Raw genomic sequence first — 20,730 nt, forward strand, 5'->3', positions numbered from 1 at the left:
TAGGAAAACATCGAACGTAAACATGCATAGACAAATACAAGCGCATAAGTCCACACACACACACACACACATACAGCACACCTGATCGATGCGAATTGAGATGACGGACACAGTCGATCTCAAGTTAAGTTTCTTTTTTCCACATTGTCGACATAATCAAATCGCTGTTGTGGTCGTCATTTTCGTCGTTTTTAGTTTTTATCAAGCATGGTGTTGTTAGTCGTGTGTGCGCGCGCGCGCCTCAATGTTTACACATAAAAGAGTGAGTGAGTTAGTGAGTGAGTGGAAGTATGCCAAACGAGAGTGAAGCGAGTGTGTCATACATTTAAAGATTACTCGCATACAATACATAAGGATAGCCAAAGAAGAAGAAGAAGAAGAAGAAAACGAGATATAACCATCTGATACGCGCGCGCAAGCTAAATATACACAAAGTATGCAAAAGCGTACAAAAAAGAGACGTCTTAACCGAGAGAGAGAGAGAAAAAAAACAGCATATACGAGGAGATAATTAGTGGTAAAGCGACGCCAAAATGATCATAATAACAAAGACGTCCAAAGCTGCGGCACGTTCAGTATCACTAGAGCAGATAACAGCAGCAGCAATGGCAATCGTGCGAAACGCTCGCCTCGGATTTATTCAAAATAATAATAATCGTTGGCGGTGTCACAAATGTTGCACATCGGCCACAGCCAAAATTAATAGTTATACAAATAGTTTAGGTAAACGAAATACGGAGAATTTCCCGAGCCGTTGTAGCCATCATTTTGGATATTCATTTCGTCAGTTTATTACAATCGGGCTAATTGGGATCGTATTGTTTGTGAATTGCCCAATATTTGTGGTGACCGCTGCAAAAAATTCCATCCGATCGATTGCTAACAATGACGGCAACGATCCCTATCGCATCCATAGTAATTGGTTTGAATTTCAACGGCAATCATTAAATCAACGATCACAGTCGATACAGGCACAGCCACAAGAATTGGGCAACATCTTTTCACAGCTCGGAATTTTCATTCAATCCAGACAACGTAATGCCACCGAATTAGCCGGAAATATCTTTTTCAAATACTACAATACGTAAGTGATACTCGTGAATTTTGTGCGAATCATATCCATTTGAAACCATATAATATACCATAACCGATTCGAAGTGATCGATTTGATCGATCCATCGAATGCATAATAATGATCCATCATCAAACGACCATTTTCAATTCACTCTCCACAACAACGACCGTTTTTGTGCACGTTTTCTTAGACACACACACACACACACATAAAAACAGAATTAAGCAAATAAAAACCGAAACGAAAGTGATCAGTTGAAATGGAAAGATAAACAATCCGCATTACGTACAATAAATATTTAAAAAAAAAAACATATATAGTGAACAAAAGCCAGTGTGGTGCTTGTGCGCGCGCGTATATATCGAACACAAAAAAAAATAACATATAACACATTCGAAATTGGAGCCCATCGAGAATTCGAGAAAAAAAAAGCGATCGCATAAATTTGAAGATGAAAATCGTGGCACGGCCAAAATAAGAAAGGTGAAAGATATAATTACTGTTTGAAGAAGTCTCGTTGATTACCAGTTTTGCTTACGGGAAACATCGACAACACCAAAATTAAAACAGAATTTCCAAAAAAAAAAGAAAAAGTTCAAAAGAATCGTATAAAATGAGATGGACAAAAATTGGGTGCATGCGATTAACCGTTAAAAAAGAGTTGAAAAAAAAGAAAAATTCCGGTGAAAATGCCCTGAAAATTAAAAAAAAAATCGATGTCATTCTACTTATATCGCGTGTGATTTTCGATCCAATTTTAGGTCAGTCGAGCAGAAAACGACGACAACAACAACAATCGAATCGGAAAATTAGTGTACGATCGGATGCAACAAATGTCGACTTAGGTAGTTCCGAAATTAATGGCCGCGCTTGAATTACCACCATCAGTTCCGACAGTTCGATGTACGGATGTAAAATAAGTCTTGCATAATAGATTGTTCGGTTTTGACCTCGATAGTTTTATCGACATTCGCGCACAGCCATTTGAAAATCCATATGGAAGATGCAAACATAAATGCCATAAAAGAAATAACAAACGACATCAATAACTCTCGCATCGTTCAATAATAAAACAGAAAAAAATATAATATAACAGAAATAACCATGTGCAACAAACCAAAGTAAAGTAAAAGTCGCACTCCGTGTAATAAAACAAAGCCTTTGTCGGGAATTGAATCGCTTAGATTATGAAATCGTATAAATTCAGAGGTTTTTTTTTTTTTAGAATATATGGCAGCCAAAATGGAAGTGAAAAAAAATAAAATAAATTGTGTTGCTATAGATCAGAATCGCAACCGTGAATAACGGGCTCTAAATTTCATGACCGCCACACGAGTTAGCCACGTTTTTTCCCTCTCGTTTAAGAAAAAATTTGAATATGATTTCAATTTTTTTTGCGAATTTGGTCAAATCAACGATGAAAAAACAGCGACTGAAAAATTCTCTCGTTTATCATATTTTTTTTTGCGAACGATTTCTTGTTTCCAAAGCAAACAACATTGTAACATGCAATTCAAATGTCTCTCTGTTTTTTTTTTCTTCTTTCTTTCTTTTCTGCGTCTCTCGTTTTTTTTTTTATTGTTTGTGCAGCGAAGGAGATTTACTGTATGAATCAAATTTTAGTAAGCCGCAAGATTTGTTAGTTGGGCAATGCCATCGGAACGGTCGATTTGCAATTTTAATGCACGGCTGGCGTGAATCATGCAACACAACATGGATGAAGCAGTTAATTAAAAGTTAGTTTGAATCCAACGATATTTTTTTTCGATATCAGTTTTTCTCCTTCTTTCGCTCTGTCCGGTTGGCTGTGTGAGGAATTTTCCCGCACAAAAAATCTGAAATACGTTAATAAATTTTTTTTAATGTGACCTGATCTCAATTCCAAAAAAAAAAAAACAACAACAAGAATTGGGCACATATCGCGGTGGATGCTTGATATGCATGGACTACAGCCAATATGCAGCCGAGAGTTACGTTCGTTTGGTGCGTGTATTCGATCCAATGGCACAAGTGTTGACACTGCAACTGCATTTGCTGGATTACATGGGATTCGACATGAATAATGGCTATTTGTTTGGATTCAGCTATGGCGGTCAGCTGGCCACCGAAGCCGGCCGACGCTTCGGTTACAAACGGCTCAAAGAAATCGACAGTAAGTCATATACATTTGAGTTGTATTTTTGCTTTGAGGTCAATCAATTCCAAATATCACTGTTACTCGTCAGAGTCACTCTCTCAATTGATAACACATTCGTTTAGCATATTTAATGCGAATGAATTCAAGGTAAATAGCATACGTAAATGGAGTACATAGCGCATAACAATTGACATTTTTGATCATTTGATCAACGATGCCAATTCACACGGTTCATCTTCAATGTCAATGAGTATTTGACATAATCAAGCCCATTTCGATGCATCCACGATTGGAAGTTCTACCTTCAAATTTCGCACAATACACCTTCGACGGTCCCAAAATATAAGAAACTATCTATTCTTGCGTGATCTATTTGCAAACAAACAAAAACAACAACAGCAACAACATCAAACATAGTGGTCAAAGAGCGACATTCAGTATTTCAACTTCCTCGTATTTTACTGACCATTTTATAAAACCACATAACCAGTTTTAAGAAGCCTCATGCGACAAGATCATTGTCAAATTTATTCATTTGTGCTATATTTAGCATCGTTTCCTAGAATGATCTGACCATCTTACGCGTTTGATTTTGACTATTTACGGATTATTCTTCCCACTAAATAGATTTATTTATAAATCATTCTTTTTTTGTTATTATTATTTCTTCTTTCGTCAATAGCATGCGACATGGCTGGACCTGGGTTCGATCACCGATCCACCCAACCAGATCACCGCGATGCGGCACAGAACGTTCAATGTTGGTATTATAAGTTTGTTTGGCTTATTTTCAAAAATGTTCCAATGAAAACATTCATTTTTCTTTTTTTCAAATAAGGCATTCACACGAGTCGAGACAAGGGAACCCGATTCTATAATTGTCATCAAGGTAATTAAGAAAGAAAATGAATGAAAAAGTTTTTAGACAAAAATTGCAAAATTGGATTAATTTTATAAATTGAAGAATAAATGTGAAAAAAACGTTCGGTTAAAATTTTTAATCAATTTTTTTTTTTTCGGCGTCCAATTTTTCTGTGGCGCAACAGATTGGCGACTGGGAAATTGCGGCCTCACACAAGTTGCATCGAATAGTCCTCCATTGGGTTCTCACGGATTGTGCCCATACATGTGAGTCAAGTTCGATCAAATTAAAGTATTAACATGGTTTATCGCTATTATTATGGTCTTTGGGTTTCCCCTATATTCAGACATATGTCGAAATTATGCAAATAGCAACGCATTTTGAAAATTCAACTCTCATTTTAGGTATGTGAATGCCTTCGATCATGATTTTTATGCGATCGACAAACCATCCGATTGTGTTTCGAAGCATATGGCCAAATTTTGGCCGCAGAGTTTCAAAATGGGCTACATGGAAAATCGTAAATGGTAACACTTACAATGGATTTTTATTTAAGTGTAAATTGACATTTTCATCTCATTCTTCTCAATTTTTTTCGCAGTTTTTTCAAACTATGTTTGTTTAGTTTGATTGGTCATTTTTAAGCAAGTTCAAACAGGAACATTTCTTTGTGTTTTCCTCATCATTTTTTATGGAATTTTTCAGTTTTTTTTTTTCATTCATTACAGATTTTGGTTGTGGTTTGGTTTTTTTTTTAAACAGAAACTTGTATTTCAATTTTTCTGTGATTTTTGCTTATTGAAATTTGTTCCATTCATAAATATCTTCAAAATTCCATTGAAATCATTCGCATTTAATGAAGTATAATTACGTCTCTAATTGGCCACTGTATGCCATTTAAATGTGATTCATGGCACAAAAAAAAGTCATCGATTTGCAAGAAGAATCAATTTTAATGATTGTTCCTTGATTTCAATGATATATTCTCTTGTTTTTTTTTTCTCTCTCAAAATTTGCATATATTTAGGCAAGTGTCCGGTGAGTTATTTGCCCAAACGAGTCGATTCCATCCGTTCAATATAATTGGCAACATTAATAGTACAGATCGCGGACCGGAGAGTTCAAACAGCATTTCAAAAGAGGTGTATCAACGCGATGTATCATCATCAGTGCCCGAGGTGTTGCATCCAAATAGCAATGCCCTGCAGCGGCTTAAAGAGCGAATTTTAAAGTACATTTTCCAGGATCATATCTTCAATTAAGCGTATAAAGATAGATAAATAAGATAAGTGGTTTTACCTTCTCTCCGTTTCGATCGAAATCGGGGAGTGGGATCTACAAAAAAAATAAAAACAGAAGGAGCGCAAACAGAAAAAAGTGAACGATGAGACGTGTTGTTTTTTGTTGTTGTTTTTTTTTTGTTATCTTCGGCTGATTGATGAATCTGATGAGCCAATCGCTGGGAATTTTTTGTTTTCCATTGTTGAATCACTTGTTTTATATGAATAGTAGTTCTTTAGATGAGAAAAAAAAATTATTGTTGTTGTTACCTATTAAAAAACCAGAGTATTTAATAAAGATGTAGTTAATTTGATAGAAAAAAAAAACCATTTGCTTTCTAGGTGATGATTTGAAAGTTATCATTTATTTCGTTCTTATCAAAGGTATTTAAAACAAATTTCATTTAATTTTTCTTTTGATTTTGGGCCATTTTAGATTCATTTTCTTTGATATTCAATTTCAATTATCTTTTTCCTAGAAAAAAAAGGGCACTCAAAACAATGTCCATTGATTGTTTGGCTTTAACTTAAACATATCACAAGCCAAATGGTTGATTCATTTAAAAATTTTATACATTCTCGCAATTTTTACACATTTAAATCGAAATATACAAAAATAAACGGAACTAACATTTAGATCCCAAAAAAAAGGTTATATATTCAAAATAAAAAAAATAAATTATTTAAAAAATTTTATCGCTGATCGAACTAGCAACTGCTGTTTTCGTTCTGTGATATGACTCAATTTAAAAAAAAAATGACATAGTTAAAATAAACAATTAAAAAAAACTTCGCATTGCGGAAGTTATCTCTTTTATACAATTGGTTAATTAAGAATGGAAATAAGAGCTTTAGCTGTACCACTAAGTAAGTCAACAATAGAGTTTCTTTTGTCGCGTTGTCCACTCAAGATAAATGTACAGCCTTCAGACATAAACGAACTCCGTCTCTCCGTCTTTCCGTCTCTTCGACTCTCCGTCTGAACTCTGTGTGTTGGAATGAGTTAGTTTGCTCCATTAAATTGTTTTGTAATTGGCAAATATTTAAGGCAGTTTCACTCCTGAAGTTTTAATCACTTTCCTCATAGTAGAGAAGACAGAGCTGGGTGTGTGTATATGTTTGTGTTGTCACCGTGTGTCAATTTGGTGGAATTATTGTGCTGGGTCATCGTTGTTTCCACAGCGCCGCTGTGATGGCAAGCGCTCCACCCGGAATAAATCGAATGAAATTATCACCAACCAATGGGCCCATTGCAAACAGGCCCTTCATTGCTACATGCAACACTTCATTGGTATACTTGTCTACGGCCATTGGATTGGTTTTACAATCCACGGGTTTTGTTGAATCTTCACCCAAACCACCAGATAGCACCGTTGACTTTGACTCCGCCACCACAACACCACATAACTTTTTCTCCACTTGACCATCCTTCAGCTGATTATCACAATTACTATTTACATTGTTATTATTGTTGTTATTGTTGTTATTGTCATTATGGGCTTTGATATTCTGCTTGATTTGGGAATCATTTGTGCAAGTGCAGTGAATCGGCCGACGATGCACGGCCGCATTGTATTTGCGACTACGTTCACAGATACTCAAGTGCTTGCATTTTGCGCACAAATTCTTCAGCCAGGCTATTTTACGGCTGAGCAATATGTACGGTGACAACAGACTGTCTTTTAATATGTAGTTTGATTCATTGCACGATTCGTATTCGATTGTTTTGATATCGTCTTGCTTAGTATTCGGATCTAAGAACTGCAAATCCGGTCGAAAACCAATCAATATCGCACAATACGATACTTCGACCGTTGTTATTTCACCCGTATTCAATTGTTTGAGCACCACTTTATGGCACGGCGTTAAACTGTCCGCACCACCCGGAATAAATTCGATGATCGTATGCTCCGGCATTGGTGCATATAAATCGTACGTATTTACACTGTCTTTCATCATTTTGTGCACCTGGAAACGAAATGGAAACGGAAATTAGTTTTATTCAAAGAGTAAAGAATGAGAATTTGAATCGAGAGTGCAAACTCACCTCATGATATTCCGGGTAAACGGTTTCAGGTAGCATCTTGTCAAGACCAGCCGATCGATTGCGATAAACATGAATCACATTGATGCCAGACGATTTGCATATTGTCACCGCATCTGCAGCACTCAAACCTGCACCCACCACTAACACCGGCTTCAATTCTGCAAATGAAACAAACGGTTCATAAGTTAATTGGTAATGAATGCAAAACATCTCCAGTGGACACAAGGTGGATTCATAGAGATGGATCAAAAATGCAAAAAATAATGATTTTATTAAATAAAAAGTGTACTAACTTGGTCGTTCGACGTCGGGAATTTGTTCGAGTACTGATAGCAGTGCAGGTAAATCATGTTTAACCCATTCGTTTGAGCCTTCTCCGCTGACGCCCAGTCGATTGGCCAAATCGGATGCACCGTTGGCAAGAACGACATTGTGGCATGTATAGGCAAAGAGTGTACCATTCGCTTGAATGCCCCTGACAAGCCATCGTACGTGTTTGTTGGTTGAGCTTAAAATTGGTTTAACACAAGTCACAAGTGTGTTATTATGAAAGTATCGTTCCAAATTCATTTCTTTCACATAATTTTCATAGTATTGGGCTACATCAGAGACCAATGCTCTGGTTTGAACTTCGCGTGACACTTGTCTTCGTACGGAAAGTACTCGCCGTGGCACCGGCGTTCGTACAAGTTCAGTGCTAACCGTTGTATTATCATTGTTTAATTTAACTTCTATATCATTGAGTTCGGCTTTTGGTTGTGATTTTGTATTGGGATAGACTTCATTCTTCTCGCAAATGAGTTGCGTTGTATTATTGTTGCGATTGCTACTAAAGCATCGCCACCAATTGTTCTCGCATATTTTATTATTACAATTTGGTTTCTTTTTCAGTTGTTTTATCTCTGTGGCCGTTTCCTTTTCATTGGCTGCGTCCAATTGACGTTTTGCATTCCACGTATTAAAGTCTAAACCTGGCAATGACATCCATGCCGCTAATGACAACGTTCGTAGATTTGGATCCATTTTATGCCATGAACCACCCGGTGCTCCTGTACCCAGTACAACGTGGTCAATCTACAACAATAACATAAATAAAACCCATTACAAACCATGAATTACACTCTTATCATCATTCACAGCTGTGTTTTATCTATTTCATTCATTCAATTTTACGATTTTGCAAAAAAAAAAAAAAAATTACAACGACTCAAAAAAAATTCGAAAATGATAAAAATTTCAAAAAATTGGCAGATAACCGTGTGTCTTAATATAACAGTCAAGCATTCCAGAAATATTTCAAATTGATTCATAGTAATCAGTCTTGTTGGGTGTAAGCAGTAATGTGATGACATGACACGACACTTACTTCTTTATCTGGTTGATAACGGTAGCAAAGCATTGATGGCACTTCGAGTCCTATATCAGCACATGGATTTTGTAAACTGTCTAACTGCACAGTGCGAAAATAATCGGAAAGAAAAAGAAACCAAAATTAGTTCATTTTTTCGTTCAGTCAATGAATTTTCGTCGGCGATAAAAGAATGTCTAAAATGTATGAGCAGCGTTCATTTTTTTTTTTCTTCTCAATGACTTACCAACAATGACACGGGATTTGTGCTACGACCCTCAAGACCTTCGGCCAACTGTACTAAATCCTGTTCGACGAGACTTTTACTGGGGTCGGCGCATTCTAATCGGGCGCGCAACAATTCATCAGGATGATTGTTGATATCTTGTGGATTCCAATGCGGCCAATTACCCGCCAACATATAAGATAATGTAATTCCACTTGGTCCGTTGCCTAGCGATAATGAATCGTATGCACCATACGAAAGGGAGAAAGAGAAAGAAACATGAGTGAAAGAATTGAGTGTATATAGTAATTTAATCAATTGAATTGCTCAATATAACGACATTGGCCAATTGACTGAATTTATACAAACAACATCGTAAATCTTGTGAATGCGTTTTTTTTTTGGAGCACATAGAAGATAGAGCCTTCTAGCCACTTGTTGTTGATGACATTGTTGTGTCGAAACTCTTTTCATTCCATGAGTAACACAAGAGTCAAACTTAAAAGCCGATAAAAAGATTTCCACCAACATTCCATGAGATGTTTGATCCCATAAAGTTACATAAAATATGTAAAAAATAATTCTGTGCCGTACTTTTGATTTTCACCGGTGTTTTACAATTTCTCGAACGTTCTGTGTTTACAGCCTAGAAAGTACATTTTGATTATGATTGTAGGAGAATGCTTTCGATGTCAGTTATCAATTCAGAGAAGAAGATAAACCGGGACACAAAAACACGGTAAACTAAAGGAAAAAGTACACAACACGATGATAGGAACGTTGCGCCTGCTCGTTTTGTTCGCGGCATGTGAGCGTGTCCGGTCCGTACGGGGGCATTCGTGATTCACAGCAGACAGCACATACGTGAAATCATGTGTCTCTTAGCAAGAACAACAAGTCTATCATTTTATTCATATTTCATTTTTAGCCATGAACGTATACGCGAATGCGTCTTTTCTCTCTGATAACAATACTAACATCGTAGACGACAGATTGATCAACGGCACATTTTCATCAAATTATGATGATGATTTTATATCTTTTGCTGTAATAAAATGGCACACGTTTAATAATAAACTTGAATCACATTCAATGGGATTTTTATTTCATTTTCTGTGCCTTGTTAATGAGGTATCATGTTGGTTCGTGTGCGTTTTTTTTTTCTTCTTCTTCTCTTGTCTATTTTCAGCTGTCGTTAAGTGTCTCATTTTCCAGAATACACTGACAATGCTTGGCGATAGACAGACAACACATTTTGTAACACCATCAATCATGCAAGCCGTTAACAATTAACGTCATTCACCGATGTTAATTAGATGTAAATGTGCGGCCACGTTTACAATGTCTAATCGATTACAATTTCATCAATTTCACATTGGCATTTAAAATTGTTGCATTCAAAAATAATGTGAGCATTTAGTTGATGCGAATGCGTCGCAAGCGGAAAAAAAACGACAATAATGACGCGGCAACGATTGAAATGTTATCAGACCGTTTGGCTTAGAGTCGCTGTCATATAATCATGTAAGCTTTTTTTTCTAGTCTCTAATCAACCGCTTTTATCAACGGCGTAAATGCACCAATATGTTTTTTTTTTTTTTTTTCATTCTAAACAACTCATCGCCCGTTGAGACAACAATAAAGGAACAAATATATGACGAGACACAAAAAAATCTGTGTACTTTGTTGTCAACACAAGCACGTGAATAAAACAATCAGATTAGATGTGGTCCCATATATGTAACATTTGATTAATCGAAAATTCTGTCGGAATTTCCACGAACGTTTGGGGTGCTCAATCAAAAATTCAAGCAGACATTTTAATGAAGCAATTAGACAGAATAATTCATTGCGATGATATATACGCACTTTCATCAAGTATTCGAAATTCGAATCGATTGAATTCGGTTGTCATGTTTACAATTTCGATTTTTTTTTTCGGCTTTAAGAATTGACCTTCAAATTTTTTTTTTCTTCGTCAAACAATTTTATCCGTGGCCGTGGTGCGTCATTTTCATAGGTCGATTTTCCAAGAGGGATGGAACATCATTGGTCATGAAAATCACAAATCAATACGGGTTTTTTTTTTTTCGTCAACGAACACGCATCGTCAAGTGATAATTTTAGAATTTCTGGGCTAGCTGATGATGATACTTCGACCATTTCTAAATACCGTCATTTTGGATAATTACTACGCATGAAATATGTCATTTACAACAATGGCAAACAAAAAAAAAAGCATTTCGTTTACACACAAGAAAAACAGGTATTCAATTATTGTACTTACCGATGACAACAACGTCTTTGTACGCACATTCAATAGACGGATTTGCGTTGGTGTTTGTGTATTTCATGTTGATGCAGTTTATTGTTTGTAGTTATTGTGGCTGCTGCTACTGCTGCTGCTGTTTTGATTCTCGGTTGTGTGTGCCTGCTTCCGGCTTTAAAACTCAGCGTAATACGCGCTCGGTCAGCTCTCAATTCATCGACTGAAACGTAAACAAAAGGCAAACCAAATATAAATATAAATATAAATAATCTTCAATTACAACTGAGAAATTGATACATTGAGTTTTAACGAAGTGTTATGAGTTATTCGAGCCAATAGAGGACATTCACGGTCGTAGCACGACGTATACACGGGAAATGGATTATGCATTTTTTTTTCTCGGCTTGAAGAATTCGTTATTTGTTTGAAGATAATTTTTTTGCATTTCAAGATTATATGTGAGATCGTACAATCTTTAAATGCAAAAAAATGTCTTTAAACGAATAATCAAAGCATACAAAGTCGAAGTTCATTTCTGTTCTATCATCTTTGCTGGTGAATTTTAATTGGCAAATTTTTTTTTATCACACGACTACTTTTATTCTGGTGCATGCCATTGGCCAATTTTCTCAAGTGGATCGTAAACAGGTGACATTGTATTCTCTCTCTCTCTCTCTCTCTATGACGCGAACAAAATCAACGTTCTATTCTCACATGATTGGAAAGTCCAAAGAGTGTTGTATATTCAATTTCGTAATCATCACTTCCAGCTGTGATAAGATTGGTTTGGCCAAGTTTGATATTTGATGGAACGAGACACGATCAATTGCGACTCACTGATGTCATCGCCTGATATCGCTTGTCAATGAGGGAAAGTGCTTTTATTTATCATTGTTGTCTGTTACATAAAATAAAAATAAAATTCTCGCCGCTTTTTTCGGGGACACACAACTATTTATCATGTACAAAAAAAAACAAACAAACAAACTTGATTATTGTTTACAATTTACATGCGCCAAAATAATTACGATTTAATATTGTTCATGTTTAATATTATGTTGTTTTAAATAGTAAATAAGCTACAATCAAGGGCTGTTTTCGATAACATGATGACATCAACTCATCTGTCTGTGACGCCTCAAATCACTTCGCCAAATTCCAAATAAATCTTTGATCCCTCTCTGTAGCTTTTGCATTGCAATCTATTTTGAGTCACTTTAACATCCCATTTTCGACTTTTTTGAAACAACACATTTTTTTCTATGAACTTTTTCTGAATGAAAGACGCACTTCGCTATCTTTCTCAATGAATTTCATTTCATTTATTTTTTTGAGCTGAGGAAGCTCCCTTAGAAAAATCTTTGAGAACAATGTAACGATTTTTGTACATTTTGTACAACGATTTGCATAGAAATTTTCCTGAAGATTCTTCCAAAGAATTTTGATCGAATATTTTTTCAATAATTTTTTAGTTTTCTTGTAAAACACTGTTTTCAAAACAGTCGACTATTCCGATGTTTACAAACAAATGTGTTCCCCCCAGGTGTGATAAAATCATTTGTTTGACCGGAAGCATACTTTGGAATCGACGTATTAATGCCAAGTTAAACGAACTCGTGACTTTCATTGTTTTTGTCTTTCTTTTGTTAGGTTTCGTGTAACCATCGTTTGCATAACTTTCTGGGTATCAAATCACGTTTGATTTTCCAGCAAAACGTTTGTCTATCGTTAATCGAAATCAATTTATACGGCTGTTTATCGGTAGAGATCAATATTTTTGGTTGGTTCTGTGGAAAAATAAAGGGAAAAAAAAATCACCGACAACATAAAACCAAACCGAAAAGCATGGATGAATCATCTGTTTTCACATGCGATAAACACGTTTCGATTCAAACTAGAAATACAGGCTTCCTAATGGAAATTAATTCGAGCACGTAACAGATCTCTCTGAGTTCCATCACATAGAATGATACGTGTAACGGCATCATTTTACACGGAACTTTGTTTCCAGTGCGCCGAGCACTTGCTACGTGTAATAACCTGTGGTTTCTAATATTCGGATACGTTCGCTCTATATATAGCAAGTGCTCGGCTCATTGGGAACAAAGTTTCGTGTGAAAATATGCCGTCACACGTATCATTCCATGTGATGGAGCTCAGAGAGATGTGTACGATCGAAACCATTACAGTAGCTGCGTGAAGTAAAACGAAGAAGAAAAAAAATCGTCGTCATATTTCAATCAAGTTGCGATTTATTTATTTTTTGCTCCATCCTCTCTATAGCACTCATATATCCATCAGAAAGGAGATGACTTTGCACAACTTAGCATTTAAAAATGCATGAGCATGCAGTCGATTCTTCTCGCCATCTTGTTTGAACGGTGAATAATATCTTTTTCCAAGTATTTCAATCAGTGTACGATTTTCTGATTTCTTACACGTGCTTCTTACGTTTGCATTATTTTATCGATGTAAAGGCTTGAAAATGGCATTTACGATGAAAAAATGACAAAAAAAAAGAGCTGAACATGACTATCAATTTCGAGTGCTTTATTTGTACACACTCAAATCAAATCTAACACACATGCCAATGTGAACTAAATCAATTGAATATGCGACTGACACGGAATGCTGCTGCAACAAACCAAATGCAACGAGAAGCCCGGTTTATGATAACATTCATAAAATATTCAACAGCACTCCATTCGGAAGGGGAGTGCGAGAGAGAAAGAAAATCCCTCAACCTATTATTTAAATTGTCATTTTGCAAATGTTTTTTTTTTAATGAATCGAGTGGATTGACTCTATCGTTTTGTTCTACTGTCGCCTGGCATACGAGCGCCACGCTATTGCTAAGAAGCAACGAACAATGCTTGGTTGAACAACATTTCCAATCACAATGGTCAATGGAGCGTGGCCCGATTTGGAAACGAATCCCTCGTTTGAACGTAGACTATTTGAATCGAAAATAGTGTAGCTCAATTGACGACATTGGATTTTTATATGCGATTCAATTCACAGAAATCCCAACAAAGAAAATCGAATTCACATTCGATCATCAATTGGTTGGAAATTCCCCCCAAAAAAAAAAACAAACCATAAGCGTTGATAACATACTCAATGACACATCCAACGTAAACAAACCAATTGAACTGGCTCGTTTACATCGTAAGTGGCGCACGCTTGACTTGTGTTGACCATTTTATTTTATTTTTTCATTGGTTTTTCGCTTTGCAATCAAGTCAATTCTACACCAAATCAACAATTGCCTAGTTTCAATGTAGTCAACACACTTAATAATGCCTGATCATTCGTTTCTTTGCCACCACATATCATTTACACAATTGTTATGCTCTTTTCGTTTTCATTTCGCTACACTGTATCGACACCATCAATTAATTTAATGGTCGTAAAATTTCAATCATTTAAATAATCGCGCTCATTTCATGCAAAAAAAAAAAAAAAATCACAGCACAGCATGGCACAGCACATTGTCACCAAACACAACTCATAAGGTATAATGAAGCAATGCCAAAAATAACACTGGTTTATGCATGTACCAAACAACTGCTTAGCGATCATTTCGATTCGGTCGAGTTCGTAACTCTCGGTGGCGCATGAGTCAGACGAGACACGTTTTGGTCGGTCGAGGTTGAAAATGACAAGAAAAAGTCAGTTTTTCAAACACAATTCATTGAATATCGACAATTTGATGACGAAAAAAAAAAACAGAGCAAACAACGATATTTTCTTCCTTTGAACAAAACAATTTTATAAAAACAAAATGAGAACACAATTTTTAGCAAATTCGATGTTGCTATACATGTTCGTGATGACCCATCATTAATCATATCAATTGATATTGAATCAAGAAAATTGATCCAATTTTTTTCTTCTATGAACGCTTCATTTTCGTATGGAGAATATCAAAAAGCATTTTTCAATGGAAAATTTTGAATTCAATATTTGAGAAGTTAAAGTAAAGAAGCACTTAAAGTTCAATAGGTAGATACTCAAGCAATTCCTTTAGCCACAGAACAAATCTTTGTCATCTGAATGCCAAAATGTCGATCGGTTCGCTAAAATAGGGCAAACTTTTCGAATTTTTGAAGTGAATTGCTGAATTGACACTTCGATGTCATAAAAAAGCTTCCAATAAATTCTCAATTCATTTAATGGAATCGAGGCTAATGAGAATCTCACGAGAATCAAAAGGATTGGTACAGCAGTTGATTAGTCATGTTGTGTTGCCTTCGTTGTCTTTCTTTCAATCTTACTCGTCTGTCTCACACTTTCAATTAACAGTGTTTATGTTGTCATTTGAACTACAATATCGTCTACTGTCTATTTATATAAATTTTTAGGTCAAAATATCGAAATGTAAAAAATATAATCTTTGACAAACATAATTCAAATGTCGCAGATTCAACGCACAACCGATGATAATTTTTTATTCTGTTGTTGCTTTGCTTCTTTTCCGCGCGTACTATGGGAAGAAAGTGAGACGAGAAATTCTTTCTTCGAGATTGTCGTTTTGTTCTTACAAATTGGCTACAACGCACAACTGTCGCAGTTGTTATTTATGAGAAGAAGAAAGGCGATAGATTTAGCATATGATAGCATACCTGCTACGAAATTCCCGTCGATAACAACTATGTTGTTATATAAACAGGCCGGATCTTTTTTTATTAAATGGCCAAATTCTTAGTACCTTCTCTTTCTTTTTATTGATCATAAAAAAGATGTAAATTGCTTACATATGGATAAAAATGGTACGACATTAGAGTGTCTCTCTCTTTTTGAACAAATTGATTTTCGCGTTCGTTTTTTTTTTTTTCCTTTTCATTGCGGAAACGATACATTTGAAAAAGAACGAGAGACATATTGTTAGTGCCGTATTTTGTTTTATTTACGAAAGAGAAAGAAAATATTGTTTGGTTTAGCGTAAATTTGAGTGAAATTCCGTCGCCACATTGAAATAGGCTCGATTCGAGACATGAAGAGAAATGCATAAATAATTTCCGTCGAAACAATGCGCACTTGATGAACGATTAAAACATCATTTCACTGCATAGTTTCAGTTGAATTGAAAAAAAAAATCCGACAATGTATCAAGCAAATGAACAAATAAACAGAGGGAGAATACACACACACACACACACACACACACGCTCTATTCTTCGGTACGAATTCTTTTGATTCATTGTTAAAAATAACAGACGAAAAATTACTCCTCGAGGACAATTGTTTTTCGTCGACAAAACAAACTCTCGACGCGGTTTCAAAGCAAAAAATCCTTTAATTTCTTCTACCTGGTTTTTTTTATATATGTGTATTTTATTCGCGATACGAGGAGACAACGCGATGCGAGTAGCTGCACACGAGAGCGATCAAACGGGATCTGCTAAATCGAAACCGAAATTCGCTCGATTTCACACAGAAACCACACGAAAATCCGAATGAGCATAGAATGTCTATCAGTAATTGTGTTTATTTTTTGCGAGAAATAAAGCAGCAGCATCATTCATTCGGATTCACAAAGCGGCTACGGAACGAGCAACAACAAACGAATGAAATTCTCTTTTCACTCGATAAATTTAAATGAAGTTTTCAAAATTCAATTTCATTCTTCAAGGATCGTTCCGTTGAATTTGGTCGTTTCTCTCTTGGACTGCGTCGCTCTCGCTCTGTCTTTCTCTTTTTCGCAGTCTCTGTTTCTCTGACGTCTAACCCGAAGTAAAAGCCAGTTGTTTGAACTGAAAGATTGGAATAATCGGTGAAAGTTGAATGGAATGAGGACAATCATTGGGTAATTCCCACGTGTTGCCGAAATTTATGCTCAAATATGATTGATTTAAAACATTAAACCGGCCTCGAAATTATGCAAATCAAGCTGATCGATGTTTGTTTGGCATCATCGATAATAATAATGATAGAAAAACAAAAAGTTCCGTAAACCAGAACACAGCTTGTGTCGTTCGTTCGCTTAGAGGCAAACACAAAACAAGTTCGGCTTCTGTATGGGCGACAGGTGACAGCATCTCACGCAATATCTAACGATTAAAGGTCGATAGAAGTGAAAATATTTAGCGCCAAGTGCTCTCAAGTCATTTTTTTTATTCTCATCATCTCTCTCTCTCTCTCTCACTTCATCTTGGTGTCTGTGTGGCTGAGCCACTGTACGCGGACAGTCTCTAGTCTCAATGAAATAAGTGTGTGCTGCCGTGAACAAAGGGATATTGCAACTTTTTTGACCAGAAAAAACGCCATCTTACGTCGTGCCCATAAATTATTTTACTGTACATTTAGATGGTAGAGCTTGAACAAAAGTTCGAAACTATGCATAAACTTGGAAAGAGCTTGATAAACTTGATGAAGTACATATATTTTATGGTCGTTGCAATACCCCTATGGCCGTGAAAATGAAAGCGAATCCACCGCCGCCGCCAAGCAGCGAGCACTGACACACACCGCACAAAAACAAATGCAAAGGCGCGCGCGCGCTCACGCTCAAGCAACGAACCGCGACAACCACACAAAAATAGATCAGCCTAGTAGCAATGGCTTGAAATTGTTGTGTATATTTATATTTATCTTTATAGAAACAAAAGCAAACGGAAAGAAAGAAGAACGAGCGAAAAATTCAACAGCGGCAGAACAACAAAAAGAATAGAAGACTAAGAAGCACCTTACAAAATTCGAGCAAAACGGATTTTTTGGTGTCAATAATTTTGCGTGTGCATGAGAGATTGGCTTGATGAAATAAAAATTGCACATAGTGTGGCCCCCCATGTTGCGTAGATTCGAAATTAGCATTGAGCGATATGAGAATGAAGCATTCGGTGAATTGAATTGTTTTCTACCCAAAGTCTCTCTCTCTCTCTCTCTCGTTTGATGTTTTCACCGAGCTCCCTTCCGTGTGGTTTACGTTACTTTTAGCACGCATCTGAACGATTCAAAATGAATATCGCCGTTGTCGTCGTCATCGTCGTTGTTGTTCTTTTCGTTTTGTTTCGAAGCAATCACCTCGGAAATTTATTCGTTTGAGTGAATATTATCAATGTATGAGAAGGCAAACCGTTCCGCATTTTCTCTGATGAATCACCTTTTTGTGATAAGGTTATTCAGCACAAAAAGCGCTCCCAGAGAGCCAATTTCCAATTTGTGAAAAGGGAGCTGTTGCTGGTTACGATAAATAAAATAGAAGGGAAGAAGACGTTTTTTTTTTTTGGGGCAAAAATAATTAGCATCGTACAAATGAAGCTATTTCTAAAGTTCCCCACCCTCAACAAAAGCACGACAAATTGTAATCATTTTGCTATGGGCATTTCATGTATGAGAAATCGATGTCAAATTTCCGTAGCCAAGCACTTGGTGTTACGGTGTGTAAAATCTGCAAGTTCATCGTGCTCATTATCGTATTGACTAATCCCGGAAAGGTAACTAACGTTCAAGGCAACAGCGTCCGTATAAAATCAAACAAATGAAGAAAAAAAAAAAACAAAATGATTGCAAATAGATCATTCGATTGTACATGGCACAGAAGAAAAAAATGTACTGTAAAAAAACCGTCAGTTGTATTGTTCATGTTTATCCAATTGAAAGATTATGATTGGATTATTTAACGAGATAGAACATTTTTTTGCGTCAGCTTACCCAAGTAGCTGTCAGTACAGTACACAGAGAGTAAAACAAAAACCTGTTTATCCGTATTTCATGGAACGAAATAAAAGAAAACAAGAACGAAATCTCCTGTCATTGTACACACATATTATTTCTTTCACACACCGCATAATTATAACTTTAAAAATATTCCATTGAACCACCGCGCACATGTACTAGAGTCACGTTCAGCACAGTCCGAACAAAAAACATCCGAATCAATAAACTGCTTGTATGAAATAATTCTTCGTGTCAATTATTTCTGTTCTGTATACTCCACAGCAAACACACATTAATTCAAAATCTGTGTATGGCTTGAGCATAAAATGTCGAAGAATCGATTAATGAGTTGTTTTTTTATCGGTGAACACGAGAGCGCGAGAGAGTATTTACTGGATAATTTGTTGATGTATGAACAACAGCACTACATGAGGGGTAGACTGTACTTACAGTGAAAATCTTGGACACAATTGATGATATGTTGTCCGTGTCGGGAGTGTTTCGTATATCTTTTCCTTTTTTGCTGCTTCTTCACTCTCTCTCTCTCTCTCTCTCTCTCTCTCTCAACACTGTGCTCTTTCTTTCTACTTTTCACTCCACAAAATAAATTGTCTCTTGATTCGAATTGGTTTGTTGTCAAACCACTGTGTGAATACTTTGCACTGTTTCTTTCAGCTTCAAACAAAACCACGACGATTTAAAAGAAAAGAAAAAAACAGAAACAGAGGAGAAAAAAAACGAACTAGAATCAAAATTATAACAAAACAATATGATTATTTGAAGCTGCTGAACGTTCGCGACGTAAGTTAAAAAAAATAAAGCACCTTCTATCTTGAAGACTGCTTAATATACTGAACGCTTAAAAATTGAAAACAATCAGTCGAAGTGTGCTGTAGTAAAGTGAATCGGCGAAACGTCGCATGGCGCTCTATCGCGACATTGTCATGGTCTGTGTGCAATCGATGTGATATTCCCGATGTGTGTGTATATGCGTGTGTATGTCAGTAAGTGTGTGCGCTGTTTTCCACACGTTTTTATGCCTGCCTCCTGCATGTATTTCAACATGTGTGCTACGGTTATTGCTATTGAATCGTCGCGTCTCGCTCACTGCCATACGGCTGCGGTCACGTAAGAGAAATACAAGATGCTGTCATACAGCAAAAAAGGTCACGTGTACGGTCTCACATATATGACTGATTGAAACATCAGTTCCCGACCGATACGACAACAGCTATTGTAGTAAAGTCTGCCAAATTCTAGTCGATCGCGCTAATCACACCAAAAATCAAACGATTTAATTTGTCATTTACAAATGTTTTTTGGATTTCCCAACATTTATTTATCGCTTTACTTTCATCTAACAATTGGAAAGGCCACATTTTGATGGCGAGAAGTGTCAATTGATTCTCGAATTGAATCGAAATCTCTTTGCTGTAATTGCATATCACGGAGAGGGAAAAAAGTCCGAGTTGTGTATGCAACACTCATTTTATCGGATACGGTGTGTCGGCATTTCAATATGCATGCGTCGTTTTTATTCACCGCAATCGCCACACACCGCGGTACTCGTTCATTCCAAACCAAAAAAAAAAAAAAAAAAAAACAGCAACAACAACACTTCTTCACGCCGTTTGCGGTGTTTTCAGTGGTTCCTTTTTTCGGCTTTCTTTCTCCGGTTCCACGAATGTTATATAATTCATGTACATTGTCCTGATAGTGTATCGATAATTCATGCCGAATAATTATTATGTACGCGCGAGCGCATGCCAGGCCCAAGAATAGAATTGAATTTCGACGCAATTTCCGCCTTTTAACCTTTGCATC

The 20,730-nt window shown here is 36.3% G+C and overlaps 2 protein-coding genes across 4 annotated transcripts; one reads left to right on the top strand and one right to left on the bottom strand.

Annotated features, from left to right (window-relative positions):
• Positions 1–63: 63 nt before the first annotated feature.
• LOC129576411 (uncharacterized) lies at positions 64–5,681 on the top strand. Its single transcript, XM_055461523.1, has 8 exons — positions 64–1,084; positions 2,666–2,811; positions 2,982–3,227; positions 3,895–3,972; positions 4,051–4,101; positions 4,259–4,340; positions 4,479–4,601; positions 5,102–5,681. Exons 1-8 carry the CDS (start codon positions 534–536, stop codon positions 5,334–5,336), a joined length of 1,512 nt encoding a protein of 503 aa, XP_055317498.1. The 5' UTR covers positions 64–533; the 3' UTR covers positions 5,337–5,681.
• Positions 5,682–5,689: 8 nt separating this feature from the next.
• Positions 5,690–19,850, bottom strand: LOC129576409 (oxidative stress-induced growth inhibitor 2-like). 3 transcript variants are annotated; one of them, XM_055461521.1, is made up of 7 exons: positions 19,357–19,850; positions 11,263–11,464; positions 8,997–9,202; positions 8,768–8,851; positions 7,695–8,475; positions 7,402–7,559; positions 5,690–7,322 (listed from the first exon to the last, which is right to left on the bottom strand). In XM_055461521.1, exons 2-7 carry the CDS (start codon positions 11,327–11,329, stop codon positions 6,519–6,521), a joined length of 2,100 nt encoding a protein of 699 aa, XP_055317496.1. In that variant the 5' UTR covers positions 11,330–11,464; positions 19,357–19,850; the 3' UTR covers positions 5,690–6,518. The 3 variants fall into 3 exon arrangements, with proteins under 3 accessions (XP_055317496.1, XP_055317495.1, XP_055317497.1); XM_055461520.1 differs by having other exon boundaries at positions 18,901–19,775; XM_055461522.1 differs by lacking the exon at positions 19,357–19,850 and adding an exon at positions 11,542–11,665.
• Positions 19,851–20,730: the final 880 nt, after the last annotated feature.

The sequence above is a fragment of the Sitodiplosis mosellana genome, unplaced genomic scaffold, assembly GCF_009176505.1.
Source record: "Sitodiplosis mosellana isolate CC-2019 unplaced genomic scaffold, AAFC_SMos_1.0 Smas_scaffold_6181, whole genome shotgun sequence".
NCBI classification, from domain to species: domain Eukaryota; kingdom Metazoa; phylum Arthropoda; class Insecta; order Diptera; family Cecidomyiidae; genus Sitodiplosis; species Sitodiplosis mosellana.

Bases quoted from the DNA above. Each gene is read 5' to 3' on its own strand.
- LOC129576411 (XM_055461523.1), top strand. From the start codon at position 534: ATGATCATAATAACAAAGACGTCCAAAGCTGCGGCACGTTCAGTATCA. The intron at 4,341-4,478 runs GTGAGTCAAGTT...CTCTCATTTTAG, and splicing joins CACGGATTGTGCCCATACAT to GTATGTGAATGCCTTCGATC. The intron at 4,602-5,101 runs GTAACACTTACA...GCATATATTTAG, and splicing joins TACATGGAAAATCGTAAATG to GCAAGTGTCCGGTGAGTTAT.
- LOC129576409 (XM_055461521.1), bottom strand. From the start codon at position 11,329: ATGAAATACACAAACACCAACGCAAATCCGTCTATTGAATGTGCGTAC. The intron at 8,852-8,996 runs GTAAGTCATTGA...CGCACTGTGCAG, and splicing joins CAAATCCCGTGTCATTGTTG to TTAGACAGTTTACAAAATCC. The intron at 7,323-7,401 runs GTGAGTTTGCAC...TTTCGTTTCCAG, and splicing joins TTTACCCGGAATATCATGAG to GTGCACAAAATGATGAAAGA.